This window comes from Tyto alba, unplaced genomic scaffold, assembly GCF_018691265.1.
Source record: "Tyto alba isolate M040663 unplaced genomic scaffold, T.alba_DEE_v4.0 Super-Scaffold_1000006, whole genome shotgun sequence".
Taxonomy (NCBI): domain Eukaryota; kingdom Metazoa; phylum Chordata; class Aves; order Strigiformes; family Tytonidae; genus Tyto; species Tyto alba.
This window is the reverse complement of record NW_024881272.1, coordinates 16,110,542-16,128,342: the sequence shown is the minus strand read 5'-3', so window position 1 is coordinate 16,128,342 and position 17,801 is coordinate 16,110,542. Positions and strand designations below refer to the sequence as shown.

At 36.2% G+C, this 17,801-nt stretch overlaps 1 protein-coding gene across 6 annotated transcripts in view; it reads left to right on the top strand.

The window, feature by feature from the left end:
• Positions 1-17,801, top strand: part of TLCD4 (TLC domain containing 4) — a 44,809-nt gene that overhangs the window by 16,383 nt on the left and 10,625 nt on the right. For all 6 annotated transcript variants that reach the window (XM_033000447.2, XM_042807948.1, XM_042807959.1 and 3 more), the window contains 4 exons: positions 3,957-4,122; positions 8,668-8,757; positions 14,146-14,204; positions 16,060-16,154. In XM_033000447.2, coding sequence (XP_032856338.1) covers positions 3,968-4,122; positions 8,668-8,757; positions 14,146-14,204; positions 16,060-16,154 — 399 coding nt within the window. In that variant the 5' untranslated portion in view covers positions 3,957-3,967. The remainder of the gene's footprint in view (positions 1-3,956; positions 4,123-8,667; positions 8,758-14,145; positions 14,205-16,059; positions 16,155-17,801) is intronic.

Here is a 17,801-nt window from a genome sequence, read left to right as displayed (position 1 = left end):
TTCATATGGGGAGTGGATGAATGTTGATTTTTTTAATATCATTGGGTTTTTTTCTTCTAAATTTCAAGTAGAAACAGAATTGCAGGAAAACCACAGCATGTTAACAGCAGATTAGAAGAGCGTATTTTCAGCTCTTACTGGGTATGATTGAAAAGGTGTGTTGTTAGCTTTTTCAAAATTATTGGGGTCAATAGAGCAATTTGATTCTGCGCTAGACATGTGTAAGCAATACCTTGCTCAAAATTGTTAGTTTCAAGTGTTTACTGATATTTATTTATCTAAAGACTACATTGAAAAGCTGCAGGAGTGAAGTTCTGATCATTTGTAATTACTATCTAACTGAATGGTTAAAATGGGTAAACCAGGATGAGACCACTACTAGAAAAGCTAATGGTGAAGAACCAACCTAGATATGGTACTTTTTTTCCTGAATTACAAAGTGCTTACACTAAACCTCCCTCCCCACCCGGCCTTCCACTAGCTCAAAAACCGTATCAGCTGACTGAATGGTAATCAATGACTATGCAGTTTGGGTGGTTAAGTGTCTGCTCATATATAATCCATGAAGTTCTGTATCTTGATCAGACTTTTCTGGACAGTTATAAGAAGAGGCTGGGGCAGAAAAACGTAGTGTAGTTGAAGCTGCCTTTGACTTACTAACTTTGGTCATTGTCGTTGGGACAAAGCAATCATATGTAATTAATAACTTCTTTTGTTTCTTTGACATGATAAGCTTTGGTTCAACAACATGAATGATTTTATTTTTAAATAGAAAATCTGGTAAACAAAGTTAATTTTAATGTTAAACAGGATATAGTTGAAAACAACATGGAGGTATGAGAAAACAGTTATAGCTGAACTGTTCTTCTAGCCCACATGAAACATTGTCCTTGAATTGAATCAAAATATGGCATTCTTAATTTGCCTAAGTAAACCATGAAATTGTTCCTGGACCTGGTACTTGATGTACTTAAGCAGCATCTTGATAAAGATATACGAAATAACTTTCTGAAATCAGTCTTGCAAAATGCTTGAGTATCAGTGAGATCAGCCACAGAGGCTGGTTGAGTAGTTTCTTCTCTGCTACCTTCATACCTTTCTCATTTGTGGGCATCATGGTTCTGAACTTGCTGCTAAAACTTCTGAGAGATATAGGTACATAATTCTTCTGAAAGTCAGACCATGCACTTTCCACTTAAGTACTTTTTTTTTAAAACAAATTCCTTGTACAGGCTCCTTAGAAAGATTAGCCCTTCTAATGCATTTCTTGCAAGGGATCGTTGGGAAGTTTTTTGTTTAATTCCATAATCTCCTGTGCTAAAAGGAACACCTGTCATGCGTTGAAACATTACTTATCTAATCAAATCCTCTGGTACTAAGGAAACAAACCAAAATATGGATTTCTTTTGTCCAATAGATTATGTCAGTGTCTTTGAAACTCAGAGGTACTAGTACAGTCATTGCAGATGAATAAAATTAGTAGCATCATGAGAATTGTTATATTTTAGTCAAAAGGATGAAGTAGGTGTGATGTATGTTCTTTGAGTTTGGTATTTTTCTGAAGATAATTGTCTTCGATGTGTTTTGGCTTCTTCCACTTTAGGAATTAAACCAACTGATTTTTTTTATTTTTATTTTTTTTCCCCTTATGTAGTCCAAAAGAGGACTTGGTTACTACAAATGATGGAATGTAATAGTGAAGTTTTGGCTCTGGGATTAGAATCTGGAATGGATACCTTACAGTGCTTATCAGTGGGTTTAAACTGGAAGATATAAAATGGAATTGATTGATTTATTCACTCAAATGGAAAAGTTTTAGAAAAATCTAGCTTGACACCCATTGTCTCTAGTACTTTAAACTGTGTAAAAAATGTATAAAATTTAGTTTGTGTTTTGTATCTTCTTGGTCAGTGGAGATGAGAAGTATGTGGAGAACAGTGTAAGAAGTACTTGAGAGAATACTGAATATTCAGGATAGTATTTGAAATTGGAAGTTTTAATAGATTAACATTAAAAAGTATGCAAGACCAGTATGCTGCTGAACTAGAACAGATCATCAGATAAACAACGGGAATGAGCTGGAGTTTGTTGCAATGCACTGCAGTGTGTGTACTTTAAAATTTTAGTTCGGTGTAAAAGTGCACTTATAAACAACTGAATCTTCTGATCACTTCACTTACCGCACCTTGGTGTTGTTTGCATACCTGCCCAGAGCATGCAAGCTGGATTGCTTTTGGGTTAAACTGAGCAGGAAGATAGGCCTGAAGAGCATATCAAATATGATCTAACAACTGTGGAGTCCTTAGGGCATGATTAAAACTGGTCTGAAGTAAACACTTGAAATCCATATGATATGGATGCAGATTTCACTCAACAAATTTGCTCTTATTTGTCCTGCATTCTGCTTATATAGCTGTAGCTTTTACTGTGGATATTAGTCAGAGAGGGTTTTCAGATAAATCACTTTTTTTTACTCATCAATTCTGGGGGGAGGGGAGGGAGAAGAGGAGGGGAAAAAAAGTTCAAGATCATTGAACCCTCTGCTTTTAAATCTTTGAAAACAAATTTTTTTTTTTTCCCTGATGTGTATGTAATATACCTTTTGTTTAAGTTCTGAGTTTAAATGCAAACCTTGTTTCAATACACCCATCATTTATACCACCAAATGAGTATATTTAGAAAAAATATTATTTTAACTGGTAGCTATTTCTCTCTATTTTTTTTCCCTGAAGTTCAAAATTCTTTCCATCTGCAATGCAGATGCAATATAAAAAAAAAAAATCTAAGGCGTGTTCCCTCATTCTATAATGCATGTGAACTGAAGGTAGATGTAAGTGTAATATATAATTGTATCAGTTTTTGCTGACTGTTAAGTGGTTGTAGTAACATCAAATTATGCTAGCCTCTAAGTCTTCATTTTATTTTTAGATATTTTCTTCAGTAAAACTAAAGTAAGTGACAGTAGTTATTTAAATGGCTATTAAATTAATTATTTAAATATTTTAAATGAAGGTATTTGGCTTTTTTCCCCTTTCTGTTCAACTTAATACAAAATGACTTCTTATGAGTTTGTAACCTTTGCCAGTCTTGGAATATAAAACAGTTCATGACACCATCAAACTGGAGACGTATGTCAGAAGTTTGTGGCTTCTGGGAAAATATCATTCTGTCTTGCAAAACACTGGGGAGGAGAAATGACTGAAGCATTTAGAGACTGACATTTATGTTTGTAATTGTTTAGCTATTATTTAGACCTCATGAAATAGCTAAACATCCAGCATCTGAAAAGTGCATTAGCTCTCATGATAGGAAACTTTACAGTGTTCTCTGAAATTGTGTGAAGTTTAGACTTTCACATGAAGAAGAAAAAAGTTCAAATATGATAGCCTACACGCTATCACAAAGAGAAGCCCTCAACAGTGAACCAAGTGCAAATTGAGAACTACTGTCTCTGTAAAGTATGCAGAAATAAAGCTGCAGTGAGGCTATTACTTCCCATTGCTGACCTGAAAATCTCTCTACTATGGTTATCTGATTTCATTGTTGCTTTTTTAAATCCTGTCAGCAATAGTCAATCTGGTAAGAATGAGATGAATTTTAACTTCGGGGCTTCTTGGGACAGGAGTGGAGGCTTCTGAGCTGGCAGTTGCACTGGTCAGTGATTCTCCCTGCTCCTTATGTGTTGATAAAATAAATGCAACTTTAGGCAACAAAAATATATAGTACGCACATGTTAAAAAAAAAAAAAAAAAATCCAAACCTGAAATGCAACTTTTACATATAAAAGTTTGGGGATGTTTTTATATTATTAAGGCTTAAGTAGAAATATTGAACAGGATGAAACTCTTAGTGAATGATATTTCTGTTGATAAGTTATCTGTCAAAACAATTTCTGTGGCTGCTTAAAATAGTTAAATGGACAATGGACTGAAATTACCTTCTGCTTCTCTTGACAGGCTGAAGAACAATGGCTTCCTTCAGCAACCTGACTATTGGCATTGCTGTTGCCAGTTTTACTGTATTTCAGCTCCTGTTCCATGTTTTAAGTTCTTGGGTGTCAAAACGACTAACACCTGGTTTTAACAATCTCAGCCAAAAAAGGAAGATTGAATGGAACTCAAGGTAGAGTGTTCAAACCAAACTACAGCTAATGACCTGCTTGAAATTGTCAGCATCTGAACCACATGTGTGTGTATATACAAAACCACAGAAAACATTATTAAACATATGTAAAGATCAGAGGGAGGTTTCTAGGCGCTTGACAAATTCTGAATGTAAAATGCTGAGGTCTCTTCTTGAACACACAGCTTTATAAACACTTGTGCATTAAATGCTTTTTTAAGCAGTGATGACCAGAGGTAATAAACTGAAGTGGATTAATTTTAAATGGCTTCTCTGTGACACTTCTAGTGAAGAGAAGAGGTACAAAATTCCCTTCCCCCAAACATACATGAAAATCAAAGCAATTACAATTTATTCCATGGTCTAAATGCTAGTGTATCTGTGGTCATGCTTTTGGGTGTAAAGCAAATTGCTCTTTGGTCTCCTAGTGCTGCTACACTACAACCTCTTTTATATAGCTTATGGTTTTCCAAGAAATTTGATGGATCTTGGGTGTAGTACTGGGGTGAGGCAGGGTTAGACATGTATAGGTGTGTGTTGGTCAGGAAGGAGACTGCAAGAAGATGAGGAGGAAGCTATGGCAGACGCAGGGTACACATTCAGGAGGGAGTTGTGGAGACTCAAATCTAAAATCCTTCCTCACTCTCTTTGTGTTTCTGCAGTTCCATCACTGGGATGGATCCTCCTACATTACTCTTGTCTTCTCAGACAGGGTGCTGTTAGAACCTTGTTCAATCCTGTGAATCTTTCCTGGCAGCTTTCCTCTCTTTTAAGCCGTAAAGGAAGTATAGGGTAGTAATTGCAAATGGGATGATCACTGAGGTTTTATTTGCAATATACTACTCTGAAACGGTATATGTAGTACACAAGCTTCTCCAGTTGTAATTAATTGATAAAGTATAACTTTATGCTTGAGTAGCCTATTACAACTTTAAAATATTTTTCAGGTGTTTCTCAAATTTGAACCTCAAAAATGTGTACTGTATGGCTGTCACTGCCTTCAAAATGCATTAGTTGTATCACTGTCCCTCCTCGGTGCTGTTTAAGGTTGATATCAGGTGGATACTTTTAAAGTTTTTCCATGGTTCTAAGCAGCATTAGCAACTCAAATAGTCTTGCCTTTCCATTTGGCAAATGTCCACCTGCAGTGTTCTTCAAGGCACCATCTTAATTTCAGTTAGATCTTTGAATAATTACCTATCTGCCAGAACAACTTTGTAGGATGCCTGTTCACGATAGCAGTGCAGCTTAGGTTTATCTCTGTTACAATTGACAATAGAGGCACACAGGGAAACAAAACTAAACTCTTATCACATTGGAGCCGAACTTTTGTCTCTAAGCCACATCAAGTGACCCTTGAATTGCATAATAGGCTTTCTGAGAACTTAGCCCATGCCTGGTAACACTATGCTAAGTTGTAGTGCTTTGCATAGTAACAGATGAACTGTTTCACACATCACAAGTGTGCTGGAAATAAGCTGCTCTGTAATATCTGGGCTACTTTGTAATAAGGTGTTTAACTACTCAGGTTAATACAGCTCCCCAGGCTGTGTCCTTTTTTAACTTCTTTCCACATTTTTTCTTGGGATTGATAGCAGTATGTAGGTGTTGGCACACAGATGAGTTCCGGTCTGGTGTTACATCCAGTTCTGGAGTTAAAAAGCATGAAACACAAAGCATGGTTCATCAACAGCTTGTTGATGTTACACCTGAGGAGAGCATGAAGTGAAAGAAAGACTAGCTGTGATTGCGTTTCTACAAAAGTTTGACTGTTAATTCTGTTAACCAAACACTGTTTTGCCAAACTGCCTCATCACTCCAGTGTTCCACCAAAATGCAGACACCCCAAGGAGTGTCTTATATGTTCAGAGAATGTAGATGGACATATATGTACCCTGCAGACAGCTGTATAGGTAGAGAAAGTTACTATCTCCCAGTAAAATGGGTTGGGTTAACTTAAATGATTTAGAAATAGGTGGTTGTTGTTTTGTCCAATATTGAACTGGTGTAGGGAGTGCTCACACAAATGGTTCTGTTGGCAGTCCTGAAGGAAACTGGCACAGAGGATGGTTACGCATTTTTATCAGCTCAGCTGGGTCTGGAAGAGGGCATCTGCCTGAAACGAGCTGTAGCATTGAAAATATATTGTTCCAGTTTGGAGGGTTTTGTAATCAAGCATTTGAGCTTTAGCTCTGGACTGTGCTTTCCCTACTGTCAATTTTTTCATTCTGCCCTTCCAAGAATTAAGAACCAATAAATTGCTTCTGGAATCTTAAGTATGCAGATGCTCAAATTGAGTTAAAAACTAAACTTTGATACAGATGTAGTGTCTTTAATCTGTTGTGCATAAATTCCTGTCACCTCTTCTATAATACATATATGTACTGCAGTTACACAGTTGTGAAACTATATACATATTTAATAATAAAGGAACAAGCATGCAACTTCTCAGTGCAACTTTTTTTTTTTTTTTCCAGTTTAATGAGGAGTTAAAGGATGTAAGCTTTGACATTAATTTCAAGGAAATATGGAGCTTGATAGTTCGACCTAGATTTCATATTAAAACAGAATGTTGCACTGTTCCCTCTTCTGTGGATAAACTTCAAAGTCTAGAGTTAAGGAGGAAATATGCTCTTTTTTTTTTTTCCCCCTCCCCCTTCAAGTGCCATGCTTGTGTATAGCTTGTATTCTTAACATGAAGGTTTGTGTAAACAGCCACTCCTGAGACAAATTGCAACTGTAAAGTAATGAGCTATGTTCTAGGATAAATTTTACTTCTTTCATCATTACCCTCTCCTAAATTTCAAAAATCCCAGGTATTTCTCAAACACTAATATTACATGCCATGCTTTATTTTAAAAAGGAAGCAAAGTTCCCAGCTCTCTGTTAATTCTGTTTTGCAAGAATAGACATTTTAATTAAACTATTAATTATCATTAAAATTTTGATAACTAAATTTTCTTTCTTTATTTAAAAAAAAGCAGCCTGTACTATAATGGTTAGTAAATGTTCTCATCTAGCTTGTTACATTTGACTATTCATATTGTATTAATCTCCATTTTTTGAAACACTATTGAAAAGGCTGCTGAAAATAGCATGATGACACTCTTTAAACAGATTGTAAATAGAGACTTCTTTTATGGAAAGTTACAGAATCCTGTAATGACAATAAATGATAATATAACTTCTAGAAACAGACTAGGGATTATAACCTATTCTTTCTTTGCAGTCTTCCGCAAGAAGTAGGATGTTTTCTTCAGTTCTCATATGGTAGAGTTTAGACTCCTGAGAGTGACTTGATAACTTTGAAATGCATGTATTCAGTATGTACAAAGACTAGTAACTAACAGCTCTATACATTTGTGTGCATATTGTTGATGCTGTGAATATGGTGCAAAGGTGTTTCTGATCACACAGCATTGACCTTAGCCTTCTCATCTTTCAAATAGTATCCATGATTCAGTGGAGCTATTTTGACATGTGATTTTTTTTTTTTTTTTTTTTTCCTTCCTAGTCACACTTGAAAAGTGGCAAAGCACAGAGCAGCTACACAGTATTAGATGTAGTTTATAGTAGTGTTAAACCCATGGCTAGAGGAACAAGGCTACACATTTTGGATCCAGGCCCATTGCATTGTTCTACCTTCCAAGAATAAATTTGAACTCAAAAGGGCAGGAATGGCCCTGGCCTGCATGCTGGCAGAAACCCTGCCGGGGCCTCTGTAAATAGGTAATTCTCTTTAAGTGCTTGTTAACATTCAGAGTTTATCTACAGTGTGCATGCAGCCTCTATACTTGAAACTGGTGTCATTGGAAGAAAAGTGTTTAGTACCCAGGTATGGACAAGGCAACTCTGATTACTGTGAATTTTTATAGGACAAGAGGAGTATAAAATAAAGCAAAGCTGCAAGCTGCTAGTTCATATGAAACTGTAACTGTTATACCTCAGATCCTGAGCTACAACCTTTTGTTATACAAGGTTTCTCTTTGAAAAACAGAATCTATTTCAAATGCACTAGAAATTCTGTCTGAAACTTTATTTGATAGGGTTTTTCATTTAATGCCCCTCTTTCCAAAACCTGAACTTGGCAGATTTATTATGGGTCATCTATTAATTTGGTGCCCGTTAAAGGAGAAACATGTTGCTGCAGGACTCATGGGCCATTCTGAATATAAAATGCCTACAGATTTTCCAATAAATGGGACAATACAGTAAGTATTAGTTAGAGAACTGGATATCATATTGTCTTTAAGGATTCATTAATACATGGGATAACTGGAGGGAAATTTAGATCTCAGTTACTTGAAGACCTTGTTTTATATTTAATACTCCACTCCCCACTCCAATTTCATAGATTCCTTTTTTTGACTGTTTTTTCCCACCTGTCATTGTGAAGTGGTTGGATGTAGCATAAAGAAGAGGTGATTGTTTTCCACAGAGGTATCGGGATGCAGTTGGCAATGTCTTTGGAAACATCCTACCTTAAGCACAGTGTCGAAAGTTGTGAATGGCAGTACCTCCTTGTGACTGTGATCTCTTTTTCAGGACAGTGTCCACATTCCATGCCTTGGTGGTTGGTGGTTTTTGCCTATATATTTTGTTGTACGATGATGCTGTTAATGCTGACCGTCTCTGGTAAGGCATGTTACGTATATGTTGTGTTTACACAGGAAAACAACATAACTGAGAAGGAAAAAAGTAATTCTGCAGTGTATTAATTACTGAAATAATTGTTTAATTTCCTGTTAAAATGTGCAGTTGTGATGTGTCCATTTTTATGTCTGTACTACTTGATAATTCCAAATTATTTTGTCAGTGTTAATGTCTTAGTGCATTATGCCTCTCTGAAGTAGTATAAATGCAAGCAATTGATTTGAAATAGCATATTAAATTACTAAAGCATAGAACCAAGTGTGTAACTGTAAGTTGGTATGACTGAAACTATGCTATTTAATAATTTTAAAATGAAATTGAAATGCTGTTCCTGATCTGGAGTGTGAGTGTGTGTGGGAAAAAACCTGGTGGGGCCTATTAAATGTTTAAAATATATATGTCTAAATTTATAAACCAAGATATTTATATTATTTCTGCCTCATAAAGCTTCTATCAATCTTTGTTTTTAAAGTATGGAAGCTTCAAGTGCTGTCTTCATAAGCAAAAGGAATATTTAATAAATTAACTTCTGATATTTTCTCTAGTTAACAAAATCTTCTATATTAAGCTTATCTTTTCTTGATTTCTACTTACATTGTTTTGTTTCACCCTTCTTTGAGGGTGGAGGAACAAGATGTCTTCATTCTAGTTGAGTTAATTATGGATTGCTATTGGTGTTTTGACGTTTCACTCTGCATCCTCTGGAACTCTTTCCCTATAGAAGGAAGAGGCCATATTTTTCCTGAAGGCTAACTAACTACTTTAAGTTTCGTTTAGTATTTCTGTCATAGAGTGTTGTTTTTAACCTTGCCAAAGGACCACACTGTATGTCAATTTAAACTTACTTACATAAATTTCACATCTGATGCTTGTTCTGCTCTTTTGATGTTGTAAATTAATGACAATGCAGCAGGGACTAGACAGGACTGGGTGCTTAAAGTGCTCTGCCACTGACTTGTTATATGGCTTTAATAAATGTAAAAGTAATACATAACACAAATTTAGGCAACATTGGCCTCTTCTGTATGTAGTGATATATGATTAAATTATTGGCTGTTTTGAATTGTTTTCATTGCATTCTGGTATCTTTAGAGAGAACAACGACAGTCCGAATCTCTTATGAGATCTGTTAACCATGTTGAAAAGCAGCACATTATTATAACTCTCTCAGTGAGTGTTGTGGAAAGTTTTACCAGATAGAAGCTTTTATCCTGTTTTGAGTAGATCTTGTTTTAAACAGTACAAAAGAATTCATGAATGGCAGAAAGAAAAGCCTCTTGGTGATGATAAATAAATTGAGTCTGCACATTTACTAAATTTTCCTGGTGTAATTACAGGAACAATTCAAATAAGCAAAACTTGAACTGCGTTTTGTTCTTAGTAAGTTTGAGAAAGGTTGTATATGATATATATGATTTTTTTGTGTACTGCATTGAAAACTTAATCTTGTTGATGGAGCCTTAGCATCCTAGATTATGTAAAAACATAAAATCTTAAAAGACAAAATCCATCTGCCTTTGGGGGATTGTTTTTTTTTGTATTTCTACTATTACTTCTAAATAGTTTCTTCTTTTGGGTATGTTTACAATGATTGCTATCAGTGGTTTTATTTCCATCTGGTAGAGTAAGGAAAACTTTATATATATCTTTCAAAATCTAGAGGAAGTATATCTAATTTGTGTGTTTTAAATCAAAACTTCAGGTTCATTTCATGGCAGTATTTCTATAAATCGTTTCTTGGTCAAAATTATCATAGGGGTTTTAGGAATTTGTCAATTAAAAGTGCACAGAGCACAGTCTAGATGTGGAAATCAATATTTTTAGTTAGTAAATTAATAATTTAAAAATATGTGAATTATCACTTAATATATTTAAAACAGGTGAAATAATTTGAATTCATGTTCATGCAAGTGATTAAATGCAAAGGAAGACCAAATGTAATAGTGTCTGTGGCTTTACAAGTACTTGTATGTAGCCTGAAAGTAAAATACAACTTTGTGTTAGGCTTTCTTCTGCCAGTGAAGCCAGAATCGCAGGGTGGTTTCCTCAGAATTTGCAGGTGTACATTTTCTTCTAAGGCTGACTTTTACATTTCTTCTAAAAATGAGATGGCTAGCATTAGTTGGTGCATTCCCTGATATGTCATATTGGTTCCAGGTACACAGTAATTAAAGCCTTTGCTGTCCATGTAGAGCTTTAACTATGTTTTTTTTTTTTTTCCCCAGACTGTTTTATGGCTTAGCTGTACATTAAGTCTTAAGTTGCTTATCATCTTTACATTGATTTGTAGCTGAATCCACATAGTCTTGATTTTAATTGAATAAGATTGAAGACGAAAAAACTAAATTAGATGGATGGATTTTTGCAAGTCTGCTCAGTCTGGAAATCTAATGTCCTTTTGAAACGCAGGCATAAGCTGTGGGACTTGGTCATTTACAGATATGAAGGATGCATAAGCCTTTCTCTAGGAGTCTTTTATTAACAATACAAGAAGTATTTGTGAATCTAGTTTCAGTAGTTTGTAAGTACATGTCCAGGAATCCTTCACAAAACTTTCTTTTACTGTTTTAGCCCAGATAGCCTAAAAACATTACACAGATGCTCTGATTTTAGACTGTTGGGAAGGTTTTGTTACACTCTTTCCCTCTAGTTATTACCACCATCTTCCTATAGTCATTGACTGACTGTATGACTGTATCCAATCAGTTATTTTCTGACAGATTTAAAGATATCTGTATCTATAATGGAAAATCTCAAGTTCTCAGCCTCTACATATGTCAGCCTAACTTCTGGGTTCACACAAAGCTTAAATGAATGGTGATGATGATACCCATATGTCTTGAAAGGGATCAGGACTCCTGCTAAGGGTTTGGGTTCAATGGAGAGAGGATGTGGTATTACTGTCAGGTAATGCCCAAAACTAGATGTGAAAGATCCTAACAAAGGATAATATAGACTGGAGCATTGGTAAGTTAAAGGGAAGCATCAGTGTTGTGTATGGATACCTTTTTTGATGGTCTAGGATTTTTCATAACGCCTTGCCTTTTTTTCTATACATAATACAGACCTGCTAACATAGATGATGTAGAAATTGTTTTTGAGCTGGTGAGAATAACACGGTAGAAAATGTGGAGGTGGTAGAGATCAGATAAGGAGAAGGAGAAGATGTAAATAAGTGAATTAAGTTGTAGCTTCACAGAAGAGCAGACTTTTTCATATGACTGTCCACTTTACAGTCATTACACTTTTTGAAGTCTGACGTTTGATTAGTATTTTATATGATTCTGTATCCGGAAAGTTTGAGGAAAGTCAGTCATGTGAACTTTTGTTTGTTATATCTGCCTGTGCATGTTCCTGTGTAACTCATTTGCCATACATACCTCCTTAGCAATCACAGAACAGATAGCTCTTCCCTTTTGCTTATTCAAGTCACTCCCTGTTTGCCACTCCTGGCTCTTCCTTGCATCAAAACTAGGCTGCAAACATCAGGGCTCATAAGCTTATTGTACTTCTCATTCAAGGAGATAGACCAGGAAATCTAGATTTTAGACTAAACTTTTAAGTTTTCTATTAGTTGAGATTATTTTCAGATTCTAACATGGAGTCTTCTTGAACAGATGTGACAGATGGGCAGTATGGCTATATATGTTGTTGAAGTGTTGGTTTAGAAAGTCTAGAGAAGGTTTGTTGCAAGATGACCATTCTCCTGGAAAAAAAAAAAAAGGGCAGTAAATCATTCTCTGTCTCATTCAGTTAAATCATGTTTACCAATATCAAGCAACCAATTTCATATGCTCAGCCTTCTGCATCTTCTCTAGAGAATATGAAGGTTCTTGAGCGCCGGTTCGACCTTGGTGATGGTGTGCCGAAGTGTTTTGGAAGCACTTACAAGTTTGGTTATGATGTTGCTGCTGCTGCAGCTGGGAGTTCTGAGGGGAGGGGTGTAGCTATTTAGAGAGTTTCTGCTAAAGTTGTGAGAACCCATCTGTCTATGCTCTTTGTCTAGCTGTGACTTTCAGAAAAGCTACACCTAAAGAAGCGCTCAGCCCACAACCAACATAGCTCATGAAACCAGGTTTTGAAGCCATGGGAAAAACGTTCCTGTCTCAGGTTGTAGTTGAGAAAGTGTCCATGGCCAGTCTTAGATGCAGTGAGCTCCAGGATTTCCTGGTAATGTTTTTCCTCACCTAACAGTAGAATACTGGTTTTGCGAGTCCTTCTATTTTTCTGTAAGCTACCCTCTCACTTGTAGAAGCAGTTTGCTTTAGATGCTAAGAAAGTCTTAAAATTGTAAGGACGGATTGTAGTAATACAGGAAATCTCTTCCACTGTTTCATTCCAATGGATTAAAAAAAACTAGCTAAGTAATAGCATTTTACTGCTTTCTAGCTGAAGTAGACTTTGTATTGGAGGTGGCTGTAATGTTCCTTTTTCCTCAGGAGGTTTACAACAAAGATCGCTTTGACAGCTTGTCTTGAGTAGTCCACATTTTATAAATCTGTAGACTTGAAGCTCAATTCATACTTACACAAAGCATATCTAGATTAGATGCACAACTTAGTGAAAAAAACAAAAAGGTTAAGATCTTTATGCCAAGGAGGAGAGATTTGCTTACCAAACTCCTCAAAGTAGAAATGCACAGAGGACAGTTGAGAAAAGAACAAATATTACTTGCTATAATGTGGATGCTTCCCTTTCTTGAGCTGTACTCACAAGTTTGGTTTTGTTGAGCATCTTAGAGGGACTGAAGTTGTGTGTGCGCTACAGAGAGCTTTGCCTGCTGAACGTTTGGAACCAACAGAGTAGGGACAGAAGGTGTGAAACTACTCTGAAAAGCGTTTCTCCACAAAGGTTCTTTGGATCCAAAGAACTGGCAAATAATTCCTTTCATGTCTCCTATTCTGTTTATCCCTATAAGCATCCATCCTCTTATGAATATGAAAAGCACCAGCTGAGCAAGATATTTTTGTCATCATTAACAAAACTGTAACAGTGGCAGAACAACAAAAATGGAGACATAGAATGTCATTTAAAGTGCTAAGAAACACTGCCTGGGCTGTTCTCTTTTATCTTCTGTTTCCAGAGAAGCCAGCTCACGCTGGGCTTCAGTTCTAATCTATAGCAAGGCTCTTGGGGCAGTCTCTACTCTAGGGCAGAGGGTAATCCTGATTAGGGTAGTTAGTAGGTGTCTTATATCTGGGTGGAAAAGGAATCCATGACTAGGACCTTCCTTAACCTAATCTCATAATATCTTACTGATGGGCCAAGAATAAGGTGACCTGATGGACATTATGTGTTTGATATGTGTATATCCTTTGCAAATTACATTGTTGTAAAGGCTGTAACTGTGTATTTTTGGTATGTTTACAGGGGTGACCCTTCAATTGTGAAACTGAATATTGCTATTACCACAGGCTACCTCATTTCTGGTAATTATGCAATGTGTATATACCACACACAACCTGTATATTTATACTGAGTCACTGCCTATATATTTATACTGAGCCACTATGCTGGAGATGTGATATGTGTATACAATATGGTTTCTACCGTGGCTTTTAAAATTGCTAATGGAGTTGTGGGTTGTGGTGAAATCACAGGATCTTGCCAGCGGAAGTGAAAGATGAAATGATATCTCCCCAAGCACTAAGGAAATGCCGCTGTGTGGCTTTATCATGGTTTGATATATAACCACCAACTCCAGCTCAATTTTGTCCTTCAGCCAATTGAGAAGGTGTTAAAGCAGTGCCCTTCACTCCCTTCAGAGTGTCTATAACTCGTAGCTCTTTTATCATATGTTTCTTCTTGTGACTTCAGAAGGCTGGCAGAAGAATTTTAGTAACCCTCAATACAAGCTGAGGCAAATGATGCTGTAGGATCCTGCCCACCCACCTTTTAGTCTCACTTCAGGCCAAAATTTAGTCATGTATAAAATGTGAAAATATTTAATGATTTTCTTGGTATGGCGTTTACCCCTACGTATATTTTGTGTTCTGAATTATTTGCTGTCAACTAAAATTGGCATGGGAATTTTGCTACAAAATGCTTTGGAGCTTCTTTTATGGTGTGTGTGGATAACACTGACTAATCAAAGCAAAAATTTGTTGTGAATTGGACTATTTTCAGGGAAAACTTCTCATGTTAGGATGGAGTCTCTTGTCAGAGACTGGGCCACGGACTTTATCTCTCAGACTAGATTTCTCACCCCAGTGGAACTAATAATCTGGTGATGATCACACCCAGTTAATCTGTGGGTTAGTTTAAGTCTCTTTTTTTCCATAAGAACATCAGCTCCCGTGTTTAAATTCATCGGTATCTATTTTTGAATAATTATGCATTAGACTTTCATTATGAATTAATGAATGGCTTTGAACAGAGACCCGAACCTGGCTACTCGTTCCCTCTCACTTCCTTATATAGTTAATGTTTAATTATTAATAGGAAGTAGAGTGACTATGTCAGATGATATAGAATCCTGCCTGAGAATAGCTAATATAAAAGAGATCAAGGTACTCAGTGGAGATACAAAAGACACAGGAGCAAAGCCTTTGATTTGGAACCTTGGTCACTAATATTCTAGTTCAAAGTACTCATTTGGAGAAAGTAGGGACAGAAATTGCTTGTTCCAGTACAGAAAAGTAAATACTCTGAAATCTCAGAGCATTGTGGGAGAAGAAAGAACTGTTCTGTCAAAGCTTTCTTTATAAAGTTAATTTAGGTCCACTATATCACAGTTGCAGTAATTGGAAAATTCTGATTAAATAAATCAAACATGCTTCTCATTCCAAGTGCCCCTTGTAAAATACTTTTGGTAAATGGTTCCCTGTTTGCTGATTGCTACTTTTTGATTCAGAAGTTCCCCGTAACAGATCCCTGCATTTATTGCATGTATCTGTATTTTGGTTAATGCCCCCTGTAGGCCCCCTGCCCTTTATTTTTTTGGCACTTGTTCCGAACTTGTGGGTTCATAAGTATGAAGTCTTGCTATGAGATTTGGGATCCACTTTCTCCTAAAATATTTCAGCTAAAGTTACTACTTCTGTACTTCCACTGATGTGGAACATAATCATTTATGGCAACTGTTGGAAGAATACTGTTGCTTAATGCTTGGAGTAAAGTAAAGTCTTTAGGATAAAGATGTTCTCTTCAGAGACAATTAATATGGAGAGTTTCTACTAATGGCATATATTGGCATTTATACCTCTAAAACTTAGAGAAACACTATTCTGAGGTCAATGGTAGTATAATAAATTGTTATTTATCATTATTTCTTTTCTCTTGTAGATTTGTTGCTTATTATTTACTACTGGAAGGCAATTGGTGACAAATTTTTTGTAATACATCACTTGGCAGCTCTGTATGCTTACTATTTTGTACTGGTGAGTGCTGTATTTTCCAGTAACGTAACAGGGAGATGAGATTAAAGAATGTGCTTTTATAGATCTCATTTGCTTAATGTTTAAAAAAAATTCTTCACTGTTTGGTATTATCTTTGTGAAAGGCATATTTATATTTTCAATCATCACTGCTTTCTAAATGGTTTTATCAGTAATTTGTGTTAAGTGCATGTCTTTTCGATGTTACAGTCCTTCAACAAAAATGTGTAACTTAGCTGCTGAAATTAAAACTCATCTCAGTTTTTGCTGTAGAGAGACTTTGACAGAGGGGCTTTTCACATGGTTATAGAAAGGATTTAAAATAAAACCACAAGTCTGAATATTTAGTTGGAAAATTAGAAGAAAATGGTTTCAAGTGGTTAAGTTCTACTTGCAATTGTATTGCAAAGCCATATGTCAGTGAGCCCTAACTGGTGAATGTACTACAGTCAGCTGGGTGTGTTTTTTCTGGGGTGGGTTTTTTTTTTTTGATATCTGTTCTGACACAAACTGATCCTCTGAGACTTCTTGTTTAAGGTTACTTTGGTGGGGAAACAGTGAATGATTAACTGTAAATGTCTGCGGTGTATGTACATTGAAGGGAAAAGGGGAAGAGAAGGATACTGTTCTAGGAAAAAGACTAACTTAGTTACTCTGCTGCTGCTGGGATTTCTCAAAGATGTCCATGTGACTTGGTAGAAATCCCATTGACCTCCAGAATAATGCTCCTGAATTTCTTCTGAAAAGCTTATTCAGTAAAAAAAGAAATCTTCTAAAATACAGTTTACTTCATTTACCACATTTCTATCCCTGCCTACTGTGTGAATCCCAGGTTTACAATATTAAAAGTGTTTAGATGCCAGATTACTGTCAGATTTCCCATGTAATGGTTTAAAGGGGATGAAGTACACTGACAAGTAAATACTCTGTTTCAGGTTGAAGATAATTAGATCTACTAATATTATCATGGATGAAAGTGAATTAGAACTGATTATTAGAGAAATGAAAATACCACTACCAAGGCTAATCCCTGATGCAGAAAATTCATTAGTTGTTTCTAGAGTAAATAGAAATCGTAGTGTTAGCGTGAACTTCTTTTAAAGCAGTTATTTGGATATAGCTCTGCCCTTGGATGTCTGTGTGTTACTCTCATTCTCTTTATCTTCAGAGAAAATTACTTATAAGTATCTTATTTCAAAAATTGCTCTTGAAGATAGTGGAGAATTTGATTAAGAACACAGATTTTCTGTTTAGTGTAGTGCAAACTGGCATGAAATGTCAGTGAGTATTAGCACACTTGCTGGGGGAAAGAGGAAGCACGACACACACTCCATAGGTTGTTCAGGAGACCTACCGAAATTTTTAAAAAAATCTTTTATATCTTGAAACTGGTGCTTACCCAGCCATTGTGTAATGGAGCACTATTTCCAGCACAACCAAACGATAAGGCAGAGAATATGCTGTACTTTGTCGCTTGGAAGAAAGTGCTCAGTTACATGTATTGGTGTGACAATGTACCACGCAGTTACCCGGGGAATGGCATGGAGATGTCCTCTTCTTCCAGCTGCAGGGCACGGCAGGGACTGCCGCGGAGCTGGGGGAAAGGGTTTCCCCTGCAGTGAGGAGAAGAGAAGAAGGGGCTTCATGTGC